The sequence below is a fragment of the Podarcis bocagei genome (assembly GCF_964188305.1).
Source record: "Podarcis bocagei genome assembly, chromosome: 7".
Taxonomy (NCBI): domain Eukaryota; kingdom Metazoa; phylum Chordata; class Lepidosauria; order Squamata; family Lacertidae; genus Podarcis; species Podarcis bocagei.
In genome coordinates, this window is record NC_138132.1 from 54,747,556 (window position 1) to 54,765,481 (window position 17,926).

Here is a 17,926-nt window from a genome sequence, read left to right on the forward strand (position 1 = left end):
GAGGGAGGATCTTACCTAGGAATCCTCACTTGGCTCCAGAGCTTCTCCCACCCTACCCACCCTCAGTTAAGGTCTTATTTTGCAGGTTAACTTTTCTTCACAGGTTTTGCAGGTTAACTTTTCTTCACAGGTATGCGGGCGCTGCTACGTTAAGGTCGCTGTTAAAGGGCCGGAAAGGAATTTCCCTGCATTGGCAGGTTTCGCCTTTCCCGTAGCAAAACGTCACAACTTTGGTGGTATCAGGCCTTGGGCGGAATCCTTTTGTCCATCTTCCTCTTGCGGCGGCGATACCAGGGTTCCCCGTTAAAGGGGTTTTCTGAAGGGAGGCTTTGGCCGTACACCGAAAGGTCGTCATTGCTCTCTCCAGCGGCGGCGTTATGGGGGCGGCCATCTCTGTTTGAACATATGTTCTCCAGAGCCGGCCCATCCCCCCACACACACACACTGGATAACCCTGATGCTCCCTAGGTCCCCGGCTGGGGACCGGGGAGGGAGAACGCCCAATGCCTGAGCCAAGGTCTACCCACATTTGAAATTTAATAAAGTTGTGGCCAATTTAATCCCATAGCACGTTGTCTTGAGTCGTTATTCACATGACGGGGGGACCGTGCAGGATCTGGGGACTCCGCCTGTCCACGCAAACCACTGACTCCTGTGTCACTGGAATGTCCAAAGGCAAGACTCAGCTAGCCTACTGTGCAAACTGCTCCACCTACTTTTGCCTCTGACCCCACCCACCCCTGGCATATAGCCCTACAAGAAGAATGGGCAGGACCCTTGGAATGAAATGGTCTCACCCACCAATTTCTTGTTCTTAGCCGTTGCCTAGTTCCAGGGACCGTTCTTAACGTAGGACGATGTTTCTGTTGTTTTTAAGCTTTTCTGGATTTCTTTTTCTAAAAGAAATGTTGTGGGGCGTTGGATCGGTCCCCTTTGTGAAAGAGCCGCAGGAACATCTTGCTGCATTTTGGAATTGGGGTGGAAGGAAATGGCTGAGCATGGTGTGTGTGTGTGTGTGTGTTGGGGACCATCCCTATCTGTCTTATCCTTCTTCCCTTCACAGATATCCACCTGCCAGTTGCCTCCCACAATGATCTACCCTAGCAAAAGGCGATTGTGTGGGGAGGAATCAGGTGTGCCTTTGAAAGCATCAGATGCTTTTCAGCTATTTGGTTCTTCTGTCTAGGGCCGGTGACCACCTGGGCTCTTGGAACGAGAGAGGGGCCTCTGTCACAGGATAGCCATTCAACTCAACAGCTGAAACAGTACTAACAGTCCATCTTCGCTGGCATGTCTGTAACATGAACCTGTGTGGCTGGCGTTGACATTTGGGTGGTGCTGTTGTTTTCGTGAACTGCAAATGTCTTAATGCTAAGGGCTGTTTGGCCATGGAATATAGAGTGCCTAGGGATGGAGCAGACTTTCCTTTGATGGAGGTGTTTAAGCAGAGGCTGGGTGTCTTGTCAGGGATGCTGCATTTGCAGGTGGCTAGACATCAGGTGGGGAGAACCTTTGGCTTTCCAGATGTTGCTGAACTACAACTCCTGTCAGCCCCAACAGGCGTGGCCAGGTAGGATAGGTGGTGTATTTCAGCAACATCTGGTGGGCCAAAGAATCCCCACACTTGGGGTGCACTGAGATATGGGTAATATTGCATCAATTCCCCCGATCATTATTCTGCCACCTCTGCCAAAGTTTTCTTACGTTCTCTTAACCCCACACTCTGTTGTGTTATGAAACTGGCTTTTTGACTGATATAATGGCATGGCATGCTAAAATTCACACTAGTCAGCATGATGTGGTAGAACAATGAATGTCCCTGGACAGTATTGCAAGTCCCGTATCCTTTAGCACATGCATGCTCCTCTTCCCCTATTATTCCTTCCATGAAGGTAGCAGGAAAAAGTTGCATGCTAGAATACTAACCCAAATTTAATCACTTCCAAGATTTTCTGGGTTTTCGCTTCCAAGATTTCTGGGGGTGTAAACAGTCCCCTCCCCCATCCAAGAATTAAACAACATGGAAATGAATGCTAAATATGTGCTATGTTCCATTAGTTTCCTGGAAGTGGCTTTTATATCATGCAAAAGCTCAGATATAATGCAGAAATTAACAGTTAGGGAATCGTCAGGGAAATGGAATAAACTGCCATGTCAATGCAGCGTTGCACTACATAATCTCCCAAGGTATCTTCCAAACTGATTCCTGGGATAGATGTCTCATATGGAACCTTCTTCCCTAGCAGCAAGATTGGAGAAGAAAACGAACCCTGGTGTGACTGAAGCCTTCCATCTCAACAAGATTTACCTGGTATTATTTGTTTTTCTTCTTATCTCTCTCTCTCTCCAAGGAGCTCAGGATTGCAAACATAGGTCCTCTATGCCCCCTCCTCATTTTACCCTCACAACAACCCTGTGAGGTAGGCTGGGCTGGACATGGTAATTAGGCCAAAGTTGCTTGGTGACCTCAATGGGAATTTGAATCTCTGTCTCCCTGCACATACACAACCAGCTTTCGATCCTAGTCCAACGCTCTCAACGACTACGCCATATTAGCCCCTAGAAGGCACATTTTATTAACAAAAGAAGTAACTGCAACTTCAATAAATAAAGATGGTGCTGTGGTTATTTCATTTGGTTCTCCTCCATTCTCTGACCCTGCAGAAGACACTCTTGTAAGCTGAGAGATAGCTAGGAGCAACACAAGCCGCCTTTCAAAACTATAACAATGGACTGGACGGTGACAGGGAAGAAATCTGATCAGTGGGTGACAGGGCTGGGATGTAGAGATTGTTGGGAATTTTGAGAGGTGTATAAAAAGATCCACTTGTCCCCTGTGAATTGTCCTAGATCACAGTTCCATTCCAACAGCATTCCACAACAAGGGAAGTCCGAGTTATTTTGTTCACACAGCTTCTAGTTGGATGTTGCTGTCCATCTTTGATGGGGTGCAGCAATATTTCTCACACACTTTGATCAGTTCAGAGAGGAAGAAAACCGAAGAAGCCAAGGCTGCGAGGAACAGCAAATCTACCAAAGATAGAAGGGAAGAAAAAAAGATTCAATCTGTTGATGATATACAGGCAAGGGTGACATTCACATTATACATTTAAACAGTCATAGCTTTCCCCCAAAGAATTCTGGAAGCTGTCATTTATTAAGGTGCTGAGGATTTTTAAGAGGCTCGTATTCCCTTCCCAGAGCTACAATTCCCAAAATTCCCTGGGAGGAGGGGTTGACTACAGCCAATGCAGGATCCTCCAGCTGTTAATGGACTCCAACTCCCATCAGCCCCAGCCAGCATTGCCAATGGTCAGGAATGATGGGAGTTGCAGTCCGATAATATGGAGGGCATTCCAAGGCTGTTTGGAGTGTGTGTGTGGGGGGGGGGGAGATATCATAGTGCTCCCACTAATGTCTTTTTTGGTGGTGTGGGTGTAATCAGGGATCAATTGGGCTTGCATTCAGAAGAAACTAGGTTGTTCCAGGAGTTTGGAGGGGTGGGGATAATTTGGTTTCCCAAGCCTCAGAGGGGAGAATTCTGTTCATCATCATGCCGTCAAATGAGGTCAGGTGTGAGACAAATAAAACCTTAGAGTCTGCTACTGGTGGCTCCTTTGCAAGTACAGCTTCAGCTTGTTCCCCCTCAAACCGCCCCCTGCAACTGCCCCCTAACAAGACCCATATATTCCCCACTGCTATTGGGCCAACCTTCCAAGCTCCTGAAAAAGATGGGATAATTGTCAGCCACAGCTACACACTTAAATCTTTTCGAAGAAAAACATCCAATCCTATTTTAGAGCTTCAGCCATCAGACTTACCTAGTGCTCCTAAATTCTCCGTCTGGAAGATCTTCTGTAGTGGAGGGATGTAAATAACAGCCATTTGACCCAAAATAGACCCCAAGACAGAATACAGGAACATGCGGTTTCGGAAAAGACCAATTTCTAGTATCAGTTTTGTCTGGAGGAGGGGAAAAAATAAAAGATAATTGGGATGGGGAAGTCAATCCAACTTTACACATCTCTCCTTCATGAATCTAGCCTGTTATTATCAAAGCAGCTTTTGGGCAAACTCATGATAGAATCATAGAGTTTGGAAAAGATCTTGGAGGTCAACTAGCCTAATCTTCTGTCCAAGTGAAGGATCTGCAAATTGGGATGCAACTACAATAACCCTGACAGATGACCATCCAGTCTCTGCTTAAATACTTCCAGCGATGGAGAACATCCATTGCCCCAATTCAATCCAATATGATAGGTAGATGTTGATTACAGTAATTGTAATTTGCTGGTTTTACATTGCAGTTTTACATGTCTGTGAATTTCCTTTGCCTCAGTATGGCCACTTTGGGGTTCACTGTAGGCTGTCCATTGACAAAACAACAACAGTTGTATTGATAACACAGACATCCTGGTGTTTATAAGCTGATTCTGCTAGATAGATTAACCTTTGATGTATGGTAATTATACTTCATCAGTTGCATGAAAGATAAAGTGGATGTAGTCCATGAAAGCTATGCTATAACATTTGGAGGTTTCCCCATCCCAGCTGTAATAAATTGGTTAGTCACTGAGGTTCTACAAGCCTCCACTTAAGAGGTTGTCTGTGTCCCCGTTCACCCACCCACCTCCCCGACCAGGGAAGAATGGCAGACCAAGTTGATGGACTATGCTGAAATGGCAAAATTAACTGGAAAGCTCAGGAACCAAGAAGGCAAGAACTTTAAAAAAGAATGGGGGAAATTTATAATTTATTTAGGAGACCATTGTAAGCAGATGAAAACATTAGCAGGATTTTAATCTCACTTGTAAGGAAACAAAGACTATAGACAATTTAGATGGATAAAAAAATGTTGATAATGGACTGATAGGCAGATGTAAATATTGACATTAGGAGGATGGAGGGGAGTCATGAGAGTCAGAGTAATCTCATTATGTGGATATTTAATTGATTTTGTTATAAGTTTATATCCTTTAAAATTAAATAAAAATCATTTTTAAAGAAAGATGTTGTCTGTCCCTTGGGTTGAGAGGGGGAGTTCCCTTTATTAACACTTTAAGCATAAATAATAGGGAATCTTCTTTTGCTGACAGACACACTCCTCTTTGGGCTTAGCAACCAACACCTCTCTTACCTGGGAACGACATGTCAGGGCGTTGAAGAGGTCAAAGAACACAAAGCAAGTAAAAGTCATTGTTGTGGTCCGTGGCGTTATGCCACTTTCCGGGATCTGAAAAAACGCAAGTGAGAAAACTCAGTCGAGGGAGGGAGTGTGGATGTTTGGAGAATGCGCAAAGTCAGCCCTCCCATCTCACAATGAGCCCTTTGTTTGTAAAGTCACAGTCACCTTGAAAGCTGGCCTTTCTTCTTTTTTCGAGGGAAGATTAGAAGGCCCTGCAGTGCCAAGGAGCCTTAAATCTATATGCGATGATTGATGGGCTACAGGGAAATAATTAGAAGCCAGGCGAAAAAAGAAGAGAAGGAGTGTTCTGTAGCCCATTCCTACTGCAACCTTATGATTTTGATTTGCAGTGTGTGCTGTTTTCTTACAAGGGTGAAAGACATGATTGGAAGAGATATCTATAACAGAAGAAAAACCCTGTTGGGTCAGGCCAAAGACCCATCTCGTTTAGCATCCTGTTCTCACAGTGGCCAGCCAGATAGCTAAGGGAAGCCCCAAAGCATGACTTGAGCACAAATGCACTCCACCCACCTGTGATTCCCAGCAACTGATATTTGGAGGAATCACTGCCTCTGATACTGGAGGTACTGCAGCCATCATGACTAGTAACCCTTGACAGCCCTGTCTTACCCTCTTTTAAAGGTGGTGAAAACCTTTTCTACTAGTGGCAACTTTTAAAGGACCTGAAGGAGTGTCTCCACCCCCATCGTTCTGCCCGGACGCTGAGGTCTAGCGCCAAGGGCCTTCTGGCAGTTCCCTCATTGCGAAAAGCAAAGCTACAGGGAACCAGGCAGAGGGCCTTCTCGGTAGTGGCGCCCGCCCTGTGGAATGCCCTCCCATCAGATGTCAAAGTGATAAACAACTACCTGACATTCAGAAGACATCTTAAGGCAGCCCTGTTCAGGGAAGTTTTTAATGTGTGACATTTTAGTGTATTTTTGGTCTCTGTGGAAGCCGCTCAGAGTGGCTGGGGAAACCCAGCCAGATGGGCAGGGTACAAATAAATTATTATTATTATTATTATTATTATTATTATTATTATTATTATTATTATTATTAAAAATGCTTCTTTTGTTGTAACCAAATTTATGCACCGCTTGTTTGTACTAAAGTCGCATGCTAAAATTATCAATTAAAAGCACTTTTTAAAAGAGGTATTTAAACACTTTCAAAAGATTATTAAAATCAACAGTACTCTACAAAGAGATTAATTCCCAGTCTGGGTCCCTCTAACAAAGGGAACCCTGGTAGCCCTGGGAGGGGAATAGGGAGCGTCCTAACCACTCTCAACACCTTAAACAAATTCAGCTCCCAGAATTTGGGGAGGGGGGAGCTGCGACTGTTGAAAGTGTTACCATAGTGCTTTAAATGTTTGGTGTGAGTGTGCCCTTAGTTACCGCTTGTTTGGAGCACAGATGCAAGTGCCACACCCCCTTTCTCACCTCTTTCCAAAAGACAAACATGGTTCCACTGATTATAATGGTGGCTGACAGGAAGATCTTCAGAATCAGAGACCTGCTGAGAATCGTATCAGTGATGCTCCTTGGAGGTTGCTTGATGGCATCTTTGTCCACTGGTTCAACACCCAAACTGTTTGCCAGGCCCAGAAAAGAAAAAAACACACACACAAAAACCAAGCCATTGTTTTATTAGCACAGATCCATTAGCTATTTTATTTTTCTGGGAAGAAATAGGCAACTTGCACAAGGAAACCACAATGTAAAGTACTCAGTGAACGACCTGTACTGACCATTCTGTTTCCTCTGAAATCTATGTCTGTGACTCAAGGACACCACTTGGGCTACAGCACTGTCAGCCCAGACAGCAAGCTGACTCCCAAAAGCCAGTCCTTACCCACCAAGTCCAAATGTCTACCTCAGAACCCACTCACTGGTCCAAACGGTTTGTCTCTGGTCCAACAACATTGCCTGATCTCCAGCATCCTTTTCCTGATTGGAATCAAGCTACGGTACTTTCTAACACACACACACAAACCAAATTTTGGCCCTACCATTAGACCTCCAAGGTTTCTTGGTCCAGGGCATCAGAGAAGCCAGTGCCATCAGAGACGGAGTCTCCAATGTTGGATCTCCTTCTCCTTGTATCAGAGCTGTCGGAGAGGTAAATCTGCAGTGAGGTGCCCTCCCAAGAACCTTAAGTATTTTAGAAGAGAATTGTGAAGGCTTCCAGTGTGAATCCTCCCCCCCCCGGCCAATCTTCCTGTGTCCTCACCTTTGTGCTGGGGGCCCATCCATTATGATATTGATCCACAGGATTTGCATAGCGTTGAGCGGGTTTGGCAAATTGAAGACTGTTGACAGAGCGATCAAACTCAGTGCCGAGATACTCCTGCCATGAACACAAAGAGTGAGTGAGTTAAGTCTTCATGGATAATCTGTGGCCCTGATGGTGGTTGATTCTTACGTGGTTTAAGCAGTGGCGGAGGAAGCCACTTGGGCACCCAGGATGGTGCGAGGTGCCCATAGGGGCAGGACGCTCTGTGGGGCCTCCAAGGAATCTGCCTGCCTCCTCCCACTCAGCCGCCCTACAGCTGAGGGGGAGGCGGCGTGCGGACCATTTGGGGCAGCATGGAGCCTGCGGGCTCCCAAGCCACCGTGTCACTCCAGGAGGGACGCGTGGCTCGGACATGCTACAGGCTCTGCGGTGAGTGCCACCTGGCATTTTGTCACCCCCCTCAGTGATGACACCTGGGGTGGTCCGCACCCCCCTTCCTCCGCCCCTGGGTTTAAGTCAAGAATGACTTACGTGCTGAGCTGAAACCGAACAAAATTTTTAATGTTGTAAAAGATGCCCTTTCCTTCCTCGATTGCACTCCTGTTGGGGAAAAAGGAATAGTGTGTAAACTGATATCCATTTATGGGACAACCAAGCTCTGGATTTTGGGGGAAGCAGGAACTGCCAGTGCTGCTGAAAGGGCTCATCCACACTTTGTTTCTAGGCACAGCCAGGTCCATGGTTTCAAGCTCTATGTCTGAACAACTTTTCCTCCTTGCTGCTTTCCCCAGGAAAACCTGCTCTTTAACACTGAATTGGAACAAACAGCAATTTGGGTTTTCCACGGACTGCCATTTGTTCCGATTCAGAGGTAAAGAGAAAGTGCCAGAGGGTGGTGGTGGTAGTGCTTGGACAGGGAGCTTTAAAGTATTGACATGTACCTGGAAACACAGCACAAAAGGGAGTCTGGATTAGCCCTAAGTGCAGAACAGCCAGTGAGGCAAAGACGAATTGGCACCATGTATTTCACAGCAGGGGCAATGACTTCATTTCCTGAAATGCTGGTGGGAAGATAACGAGGAGGGAGCCAAGCTAACCTTTCTTGAGAAAGAAACCCACAATGTGGGAGCAGCCACAGAAAAGACTCTCACTCTTTGGACTACCAACCATGCTTTAGATATTGATGGTCATTCTAGGGGTCCTACCAGCATGTGCGCATAGCCCTCATCTTGCCACCACCCAGCCCCTCCCCAGCCCAGTCCAGCCAAGCGACAACAATAGCAGGTCCAGGACGGAGGCTGTTTGTGCTCTGTGCTGTATGTCATGTTTTATCATGCTGGTTCTGTTTTTAGGTTTGAATGCTGTTGCTAATGTTTTGCGCTCTTCTTCCAGAGAACTTATTTTATGAGGTGTCTCATAAATATAATGAATGACTAAATCAGCTTCCCCTGCTGAAACGAATGTAGAAGCCAGAGCAAGATGAGAGACGCTGGGATGTCTGATGTGCCTCTTAAGAGCCACCTACATGATGGTTGAGAAGTTGTCATCGACAAGGATCATGTTTGCCGCCTCCTTGCTGACATCTGTGCCCGCCTGCCCCATTGCAATCCCAATATCAGCAGATTTCAGAGCCACTGCGTCATTCACTCCATCTCCCGTCATCCCCACGATGGCGCCGGTCTGTTGCAAAGCCTGTGAAAATGGCAAATGGATACAAAATTCAGCACGTATCTATGTGGTCTTGGCCTCTCCATAATATAAAATGTCAAACACAGTAGTTTTCTAACTTTCAATAAAGAAAAAAAAGTAAATTAAAACCAAAGAAACCAAAATGCAGTACACAGGAAGACAATCTGGAGAGATTAGCCATTTAGAATTTGGGCTTTCAGCAGCAGTGGGAATTAACAATTCTAGCTGAAAGGATAAATGGGGATTGGTTAAGAAACAAGCTTTTATTAGGTATTATTTTGCTCATGCAATCAGTTTTAATTTAAGGATGCATCTTCATGCAAATGTGATCAGCAGGATCAAACCCAACCCATAATATGAAGAAGTGTTGAATGTTGCCAGGAAAAATTCCAGACCGGCCAATCAGGGCACACATTTTTTTTAATGCTGCCTGTAATAGTCCCAGACCAGCCAATCAGGGTACTTACAGAGGCTCACTTAAATGAAGACATGCCTACACTTGATTACCACTTTCATGATCTTTGCAATACATGACCAAAGTGACAAATCAGCAAATCACCCAACCCTCGAAGATCACAGCAAGTGAGAAGTGACTGTGCTTGGCTAGACAATTGTACCATTGTCAACCAACAGGAGCAGCAACCACCAAAACAGAGAGAGAGGCAGGGTTCATTTCTCCCCTTCATGAGACAAAGGGATGTGGAAGAGTAGGAGGAAATGCACAGATAGTTTCAGAAAACATTGAATGCATTTCCACTGGCTATTTTTTTTAAAGCAACTAATAAGTTTAATAAATAATAATGATGTAATTCACTGCCCTGCCAGTTGTTCTTCAGTTGTTACTGGGCTACATCTCCCCTTAGCTCCAGCCAGTGTGGCCATTGTCAGGGATGATGGGGATTGTAGTCCAAAGCATCCAGAGGGCACTGGATTGGGGGAAGCCTGGCCTAAACCCATGGATCCAGAAACTGGACTTTTCCAGCTGTATTTTGTGGTGGTTATTGCTAGAAGATGTAGTTCTGAGCACTGAAAGGCAAGGAAGATACACCTTGATTTGCAATTGCTGCTTCAGTTCTCCTTTATAGAAATTGATTCCCCAACTCCCTTATCTACGGCAAAGAACCAGCAGAGAATGATTCCCAGAACGAGTTGCAGGAAAAGAGAAGCTGTAGAAGGAAAATGTAATTTGAACAGAAGTGGGCAAATCAGAAGCAAAGTAGTGACCACCATGGTGAAGCAATCAGAACTAGCTTCTCTGGGAAAGGGACAGACTTGTGGCTTGTTTGGGGTCAGCAGATACCTTTATGATTTTAAGTTTGTGTTTTGGACTTGTTCGGAAGAAGATGGAAACCTGGATGATGAGGAGAGAGAGAGAGAAAGCAGATCTATGTGAGACGGCTGGGGTTTTAAGAATGAGCACACACCATGCATTTTGGAACCCCTTCAAAGCGCCATTACATTTTTGACAGTTGATGATAGTGCTGATTCTGTGGTGTTCTCCAGTTCCTCCCCAGACATAGCTTTCATTTTCCCATTGCAGAGGCCGATATTTCGTCCTATGAAGGAAAGGGAAAGGATATGGCTGACCATCCCAATTGAGGCAGAGACGGCATTTGACAAGGGATTTCTGACAGAAACATTCCACCAAAGTCTACTTCTAGGTCACCAAGTTGTCACCTAGCCTTGCTCCTGGAGCATCTTGAACAGCCAAAGGCAAATCCAGCCTCGTGGGAGCAGAGGCAGATATCTGAGATGCAAAAAAAAAGTGTACAGCAAGAAGGGAAATGGGCAGTAGAGAGAATCAGCTGCGATGTTCAGCGCAATACAATGAATTGTGTTTCAGTGTAAGCAGAACATAAGAAAAGCCCTGCTGGGTCAATGGCCCATTGAGTCCAGCAACCTGTTCTCACAGTGGATGATAAGATGCCTTTTGAAGTCTGCAAACAGGACCTGAGTATAACAGCATCCACATCACTTGAGCTCACCAGCAACTGATATTTAGAAGCATATTGCCTCTGACAGTGGAGGAAGAACATAGCTACTGAGACTAGCTGGCACTGGTAGTGTTATCCTCCATGAATTTGTCCAAACTCTCATTTAAAGTCATCTCAGTTGGTGGCCACCACTACTTTCGGCGGGAGCAATTTCGATCATTTAACTACATGCTGTGTAGAGAAGGCCTTCCTTTTGCCTTCGGCTTCATTGAATGGCCCTGAGTTCTGGTATTATAAAGGTAAAGGGACCCCTGACCGTTAGGTCCAGTCGCAGAAAACTCCAGGGTTGTGGTGCTCATCTCACTTTATTGGCTGAGGGAGCCGGCGTACAGCTTCCAGGTCATGTGGCCAGCATGACTAAGTCGCTTCTGGTGAACCAGAGCAGCGCACGGAAACGCCGTTTACCTTCCCGCCAGAACGGTACCTATTTATCTACTTGCATTTTGACGTGCTTTTGAATTGCTAGGTTGGCAGGAGCAGAGACTGAGCAACAGGAGCTCACCCTGTTGCAGGGAATCGAACCGCCGACCTTCTGATCGGCAAGCCCTAGGCTCAGTGGTTTAGACCACAGCGCCACCCGCGTCCCTTCTGGTATTATAAGAGAGGGCAAAAGAAAACAACCAACTTCCCAGTAGCTGTTCTCTCTCCTTTGTGCATAATTTTATACACCTCTTTCACGTCTCCCTCCTTTACTTGTCCTTTCTCTAAAACCCAAAGTCCAAAAAGTTGCAAGAAGGTGGCATGGTTTATCTTGCTCACCAATGGCGAGGGCTGTTTCCAAGGCATCTCCAGTTATCATTTTCACCGAAACTCCTGACTCAATGAGGACTCGAACAGCTTCCTTCACTCCATGCCTTGGAGGGTCGATGATTCCCACAAGACCTAAAAATGTCAGCCTGCCCAGTTCTGGACCGGAAGCCAGGGCAAGCACTAGGAAGGAGCAGAGAAAATGACAACAGACCAGGTTATTTCATGCTGCCACTCAGAAAGGGAAAGGGGCATAACTCAGTGGTAGAGAATCTGCAGAAGGTCCAAGGTTCTCTCCCCAACATCCCCAGGTAGGGCTTAGAGTGACTCCATGCCTGAAGCCCTGAGCGGACAGTGCCAGTCTGTGTAGAAGACGATATTGAGCTAGATGGACCAATGGTCCGACTCTGTATAAGAAAGCTCCAGATGTGGTTGGACTACAACATGCGTCAGCCTCAGCCAAAATGGTCAATGGGCACGGATGATGGGCATGCAGGCCAACAATATCTGGAAGGCATCAGGTTGGCTACTCCTAAGCTAAAAGAACACAAGCATGAAAATATCTCAAGTCAAGAAGTGCTTGGTTCTTATAAGCCCAGGCGAGAGGGGTGTGTGTGTTCCCCAGGTGTTTCTGTGATGGGCAGAAGCTACACTTCAGCATAAGATAGGAAGGCAGAGTGTAGCGGTACAGGCTCCAGGTGGCAATGTGGTTGGGCTGTGGCTCAGGGGAAAATGGTCCAACCTCTAGCATCTCTGTGTGGGGCTGCAAATGTCCCATAGGGCTTAGGTCCAGACTATCTGAAGGACCGAATTCTTCCATACAGACCTGCCTAGACTCTGAGATCTTAAGCAGAGGCCCTTCTCTCAGTCCTGCCACCCTCACAGGCATGTTTGATGAGAACGTGGGAAAGGGCCTTCTCAGTGGCAGGTCTCAGGCTTGGAATGCCCTTCCTAAAGAAGCTTGGCCAGGTCCCACCTTGTTGTCCTTCTGCCTTTGGGGAACTGACTGCTTTTAAGGAAATAGCTCCTAGTACTATGGTTCCACCCACATTGTTCAACTGCTTTTTAACCATGACCTATTACATGTTCTTAGCTATGTGTGTTTTATCTGTATTTAATTTTTGTGATCCACCTTGAGACCCAGAAGAATGTAAGGATGATACTGATGGCTCTTGAAGACACACGGCTGGTCAGTGTCAACCGTTCTGAGCCAGAGGGACCAAGGGTCTGACATGGCATATGACGGCTTCCTCTGTTCTTCAGCATTCAGGTGCCTGGTGTTTGTGTGTGTGGCATAACAAGCTGGAAGGGATGCAGTCCGGATGCCCAGCTTGTCAACCCACACAAGACTCAAGCAAGCATAGGGGTGGGATGAGGTACAGCCATGAACTGACCCCTCAGGCCAAGTGATCCCATGTGCTTCTCTTCCTGAACGTAGACGGACTTCTGCTGCGGTGTCATTGGGAGGGAGATACCACCACTGTTATACATGGTGCAATGCTGCATCACTTCTTCAAAGGCCCCCTTCATGAAGTAGACTTCTTCTTGCCCCTATGAAATGAGGAAAAGAACAATTGAGGAAGGGCCATAGCCTAGTGGTAGAGCATCTTCTTTGCATGCAGAAAGTCCTGAGTTCAGTCCTCAGCACCTTCAGGTTAGGGCAGAGAGAGAGAGAGATCTTTCTGGAACTCATCACAACAAATCTCTCTGTGTTGTGTTTTGCCTAGTTCTACCATTTTCTAGATCTACATCAGGGGTCAGCAAACTTTTTCAGCAGGGGGCTGGTCCACTGTCCCTCAAACCTTGTGGGGGGCCAGACTATATTTTGCAGGGAAAAAATGAACAAATTCCTATGTCCCACAAATAACCTAGAGGTGCATTTTAAATAAAAGGACACATTCTACTCATGTAAAAACACCAGGCAGGCCCCACAAATAACCCGGAGATGCATTTTAAATAAAAGGACACATTCTACTCATGTAAAAACATGCTAATTCCCAGACCACCTGTGGGCCGGATTTAGAAGGCAATTGGGCCAGATCCGACCCCCGGGCCTTAGTTTGCCAACCCATGATCTACATATTCCCCTTTCAGAGCTACAGTCTGCCGAGTGATTTAACAATCAATCCCTCTTAGCAAGGAACTCTGGAAATCGTAGCTCTGTGAGGGGTATTTTAACAGCTCTCAGCACCCTTAATGAGCTACAACTCCCAGAATTCTTTGTATCATAGTGCTTTAAATGCCTGGTGTGAATCTGGTCTGTTGCACCTATTGCAAAAATGTTTATGGAGTTTTTAGGAGTGACATAACACACACAAAATCAGACAGGTTGATGATTTCCAACCATCAACACCACACCATGTATGATTAGAATGCTGGACTTGGATGGAAGAGACACATAGGTTCAAATCCACTCTCAGCCTTATGACGTTCATAGGGTAATCTTGGGACAGGTACTCCAATTTCTCTGAGTCTAAGCACCTTCACAGGCTTCTTGTGAGAGTAAAACTGGGGTGAGTGAATGAGGGAGAGAAAGTGGGATAAAAATGTAATGTGTACTGACTGATCACAACTTGATTCCAGTGGCGTATCATTATTCTTTTTCTTTTTCTAAAAATAATCACAGACAACAAAAAACAAGTTGCTTGCTTTTTACCTGGTTTTTCAGAGCACATTTGACTGCCATCCATTTCTGCTCTGAGCTAAATGGGATCTCCTTCTTCCTTATATAGATGTCTTTTATATCACTCAGTTCCATCTAAAAAAAAGGGGGGGGGGGACATGGAGAGAGAGGACCAGGACTTTAGCACTTAATAATTCTATACATACATGAGCGGTAGAGCTCAAAAGGAATGGCTACCATTCAATTTTAAATATGCTGAAAGTTAATGACAAAATGCTTGTTGAAACCCTGAAGAGCTGCTGCCAGCCAGTGTAGACAATACTGAGCTAGATGGGTGCAATGGTTTTACTTGGTTTAAGGCAGCATCTTGGGCTTCCAAGTTCTGATGTTTTTGAAGTGTGACTCAGGCAATATTTAAATACAGTTGCATGCTTCCCATTTGCCACATGGTAAGAAGCGGGTGGCGCTGTGGTCTAAACCACCAAGCCTCTTGGGCTTGCCAATCGGAAGGTCAGCGGTTCGAATCCCCACAACAGGGTGAGCTCCCGTTGCTCTGTCCCAGCTCCTGCCAACCTAGGAGTTCAAAAGCACGTCAAAGTGCAAGTAGATAAATAGGTACCACTCTGGCAAGAAGGTAAACGGCGTTTCCGTGAGCTGCTCTGGTTCGCCAGAAGCGGCTTAGTCATGCTGGCCACATGACCTGGAAGCTGTATGCCGGCTCCCTCGGCCAATAAGGCGAGATGAGCGCCACAACCCCAGAGTCGACTGGACCTAATGGTCAGGGGTCCCTTTACCTTTAAGAAGTTCTCAGGACATCATGACTTGTTTTTCCCCTTTCCTTTCCAGAGAGGGGTCATTGGAAGCTTTTGGTGACCTTGCAATTTTTGCTTTATTACAAATGAACAGGGATGGCAAACATTTGGCCCTCAACAACGGCTGTGTTCTACTTCCACTGTTGGAGGCATCAACCCCAGGTTCTGGGAGTTGTAAGTGGAGAAAGCTGTTGTTGCGCTCAGTCCCTGTTTTCAGGCTTCCCATACAAATCTGGTTGGCCCAGACTGAGCCAAGGGCCAGATACAGAGGCTTGGGGCAACTTCCTCCATGGGACGGAGGTATCCTCCCCATCTGTTTCCTTCAAAACACTCTAGAGGGATCTCCAGCTTTCAAGAGTCCATCTCCTAACCCATTGATTGAACCACCACTCAGAGGTGTAGCTAGGGGAGATGGGGGGCACTGGGCGCCACACAATGGGGGCGGCACCATGGGGCCTGCAGTGTGCCCAAGTCATGTGTCTGTCCTAGGAGTGACACAGTGGCTTGGATGCCTATAGGCTCTGTGCTGCCTGAAAACAGCAGAGTGGGGTTTGCATCTGCCTGCCGAGCTGAGGGGGAGGCGGCAGCAAGGCTCCATGCAGTACACCCTGCTCCGGCTTGCTCCGTCCCATGGGCGGTGCACCCCACCCCTGGGTGCAGGGCATGCACGCCACCCCAGGCGCCTGAGCAGCTAGCTACACCACTGCTACCACCCAACCATCCCAGGCTATCAGTCACTCTTCCACTTAACAAAGGAGTGTCCCTAAGGATACCAGCTTGCCCAATGCAACACCTATATCAAGGAGATGAAGGGAAACCATTTTTACTGTGCGACATGGTCCAAGAAGGTGGGTAGAATACTGTATTTTTCTGTCTATAAGATGGCCCCATGTATAAGACACCCCCTATTTTGGGGGGCGCGGGTGGCGCTGTGGTCTAAACCACAGAGCCTAGGGCTTGCCTATCGGAAGGTCAGCGGTTCGAATCCCCGCAACAGGGTGAGCTCCCATTGCTCGGTCCCTGCTCCTGCCAACCTAGCAGTTCAAAAGCACATCAAAGTGCAAGTAAATAGGTACTGCTCCGGAAGGAAGTTAAACGGTGTTTCTGTGCACTGCTCTGGTTTGCCAGAAGCGGCTTAGTCATACTGGCCACATGACCCTGAAAAACTGTCTGCAGACAAACGTCGGCTCCCTCAGCCAGTAAAGCGAGATGAGCGCTGCAACCCCAGAGTCATCCGTGACTGGACTTAACTGTCAGAGGTCTCTTTACCTTTACCTTTACCTTTTATTTTGGGGGACTCAGATTGAAGAAAATGGTGGAAGATGGCTGAGAGTATAAGATGCCCCCTAATTTTTGACATTATCTTTTAGGAAAAAAACCTAGTCTTATACACTTATACACTTATTTCCACTGGGCACGTTTCCTTACACTTATTGAGTTTTGAGGATCACTGCCAAGATCACTAAGTCAGGTTGCTCTCTGGCTGCCTTGAGTTTATAATACCCTAATTCTGTTTCAATTCTGCTGTTGATAAATGGGCAGATCAGCTGAATGCTAAATTCTCTCTCCCATTTTTGGCAACCATGGTAAGATACCTTACCGGATCAGCTGAAGACTAAATCCTACCTTCATTTTTTGGCAACCTCGCTAAGCCATTACAAATTAAACTGAGCCGATTAAATCTAACACTTAATAAGCACCCGGGGCTTGCAACAGCCACCCTACCTTCATTGCCAGGGCTATCAGGGCCCCTTCAGTTGGCTGCCCCATCACAGTCGTCTTCCTGATGATTGCATTGTTGGCAACACAGCCAGCCTGAAAGAGATTTGCTTCTTTGTGACATTTGTTGGGCAAATGAATCAAATGACTGTTATGCTTAAGCCCTGGGCTCAGAGATTGCTCGGTTGCAAGTGTGATGAGTTTGGGGGGCTGGGTTGAGTAGGCTGCATGCAGAGACACTTCTAACCTCTGGCTCCAGCAAGTGTTGTAAGGCAGGCTGATAGCCTGCCTGGGTGATGGGCCATTAAAGGAACAAAGGAAGTGGATCTGTGTGAGATGGTAATGGGTGCCCCCCCCCATTCGTGGGTAGTTAGAAAGACAAAGACAGACTTGAGAGCAGAGAGTTTGGAGTGATGTGAGCTAGAAGAAAAACAGCAAGCCTGAGAGAGGGAAAGAGAGGTTAGAATCTAAGACACTGGCTATGGGAGGAAGCAAGGCCCTCTTGGGGTGTTAATGCTGTGAACCCCTCCAGCATTTACTCAGGTTGTATATATGTACAAATAATCCACATTTAATAAAGACACCCCGGTCTCCACTATGCCTCATTTCAAAAGAAACACAAACCCTGGATAAGCACCTGGAACTCCCACAATCTCTCATCGTTCGGAGATTGGGGTGGCGTGCAGCACAAGCAAGGATTGAAGTCTGTGGTGCCATCTTTTGGGCCGGGGTAGGAAACCTTTGGACCCTTGGCTTAAATTCCAAAGTCCTCTGCAAGTGATCAGGTTAGACATCTGCCAAGAGTGATCTGTCTGTTCTGTATCAGCTCAATGGGTAGGGAGAGAAAGGGGAATCAGAGAGAGAGAGAGAGAGAGAGAGAGAGAGAGAGAGAAGGGGTGGTCCTACCTAGTCTGACTCCCAC

At 46.6% G+C, this 17,926-nt stretch overlaps 1 protein-coding gene across 1 annotated transcript in view; it reads right to left on the bottom strand.

The window, feature by feature from the left end:
- Positions 1–2,054: 2,054 nt before the first annotated feature.
- ATP2C2 (ATPase secretory pathway Ca2+ transporting 2) overlaps positions 2,055–17,926 on the bottom strand; it is a 39,807-nt gene continuing 23,935 nt past the window's right edge. Inside the window, exons 15-27 of the mRNA XM_081201141.1 lie at positions 17,011–17,100; positions 14,507–14,608; positions 13,245–13,401; positions 11,863–12,033; positions 10,568–10,665; positions 10,410–10,460; positions 8,946–9,112; positions 7,952–8,020; positions 7,418–7,534; positions 6,628–6,775; positions 5,138–5,233; positions 3,822–3,963; positions 2,055–3,030 (exon numbers count right to left, since the gene is read on the bottom strand). Coding sequence (XP_081057267.1) covers positions 2,906–3,030; positions 3,822–3,963; positions 5,138–5,233; positions 6,628–6,775; positions 7,418–7,534; positions 7,952–8,020; positions 8,946–9,112; positions 10,410–10,460; positions 10,568–10,665; positions 11,863–12,033; positions 13,245–13,401; positions 14,507–14,608; positions 17,011–17,100 — 1,533 coding nt within the window. The 3' untranslated portion in view covers positions 2,055–2,905. The remainder of the gene's footprint in view (positions 3,031–3,821; positions 3,964–5,137; positions 5,234–6,627; positions 6,776–7,417; positions 7,535–7,951; positions 8,021–8,945; positions 9,113–10,409; positions 10,461–10,567; positions 10,666–11,862; positions 12,034–13,244; positions 13,402–14,506; positions 14,609–17,010; positions 17,101–17,926) is intronic.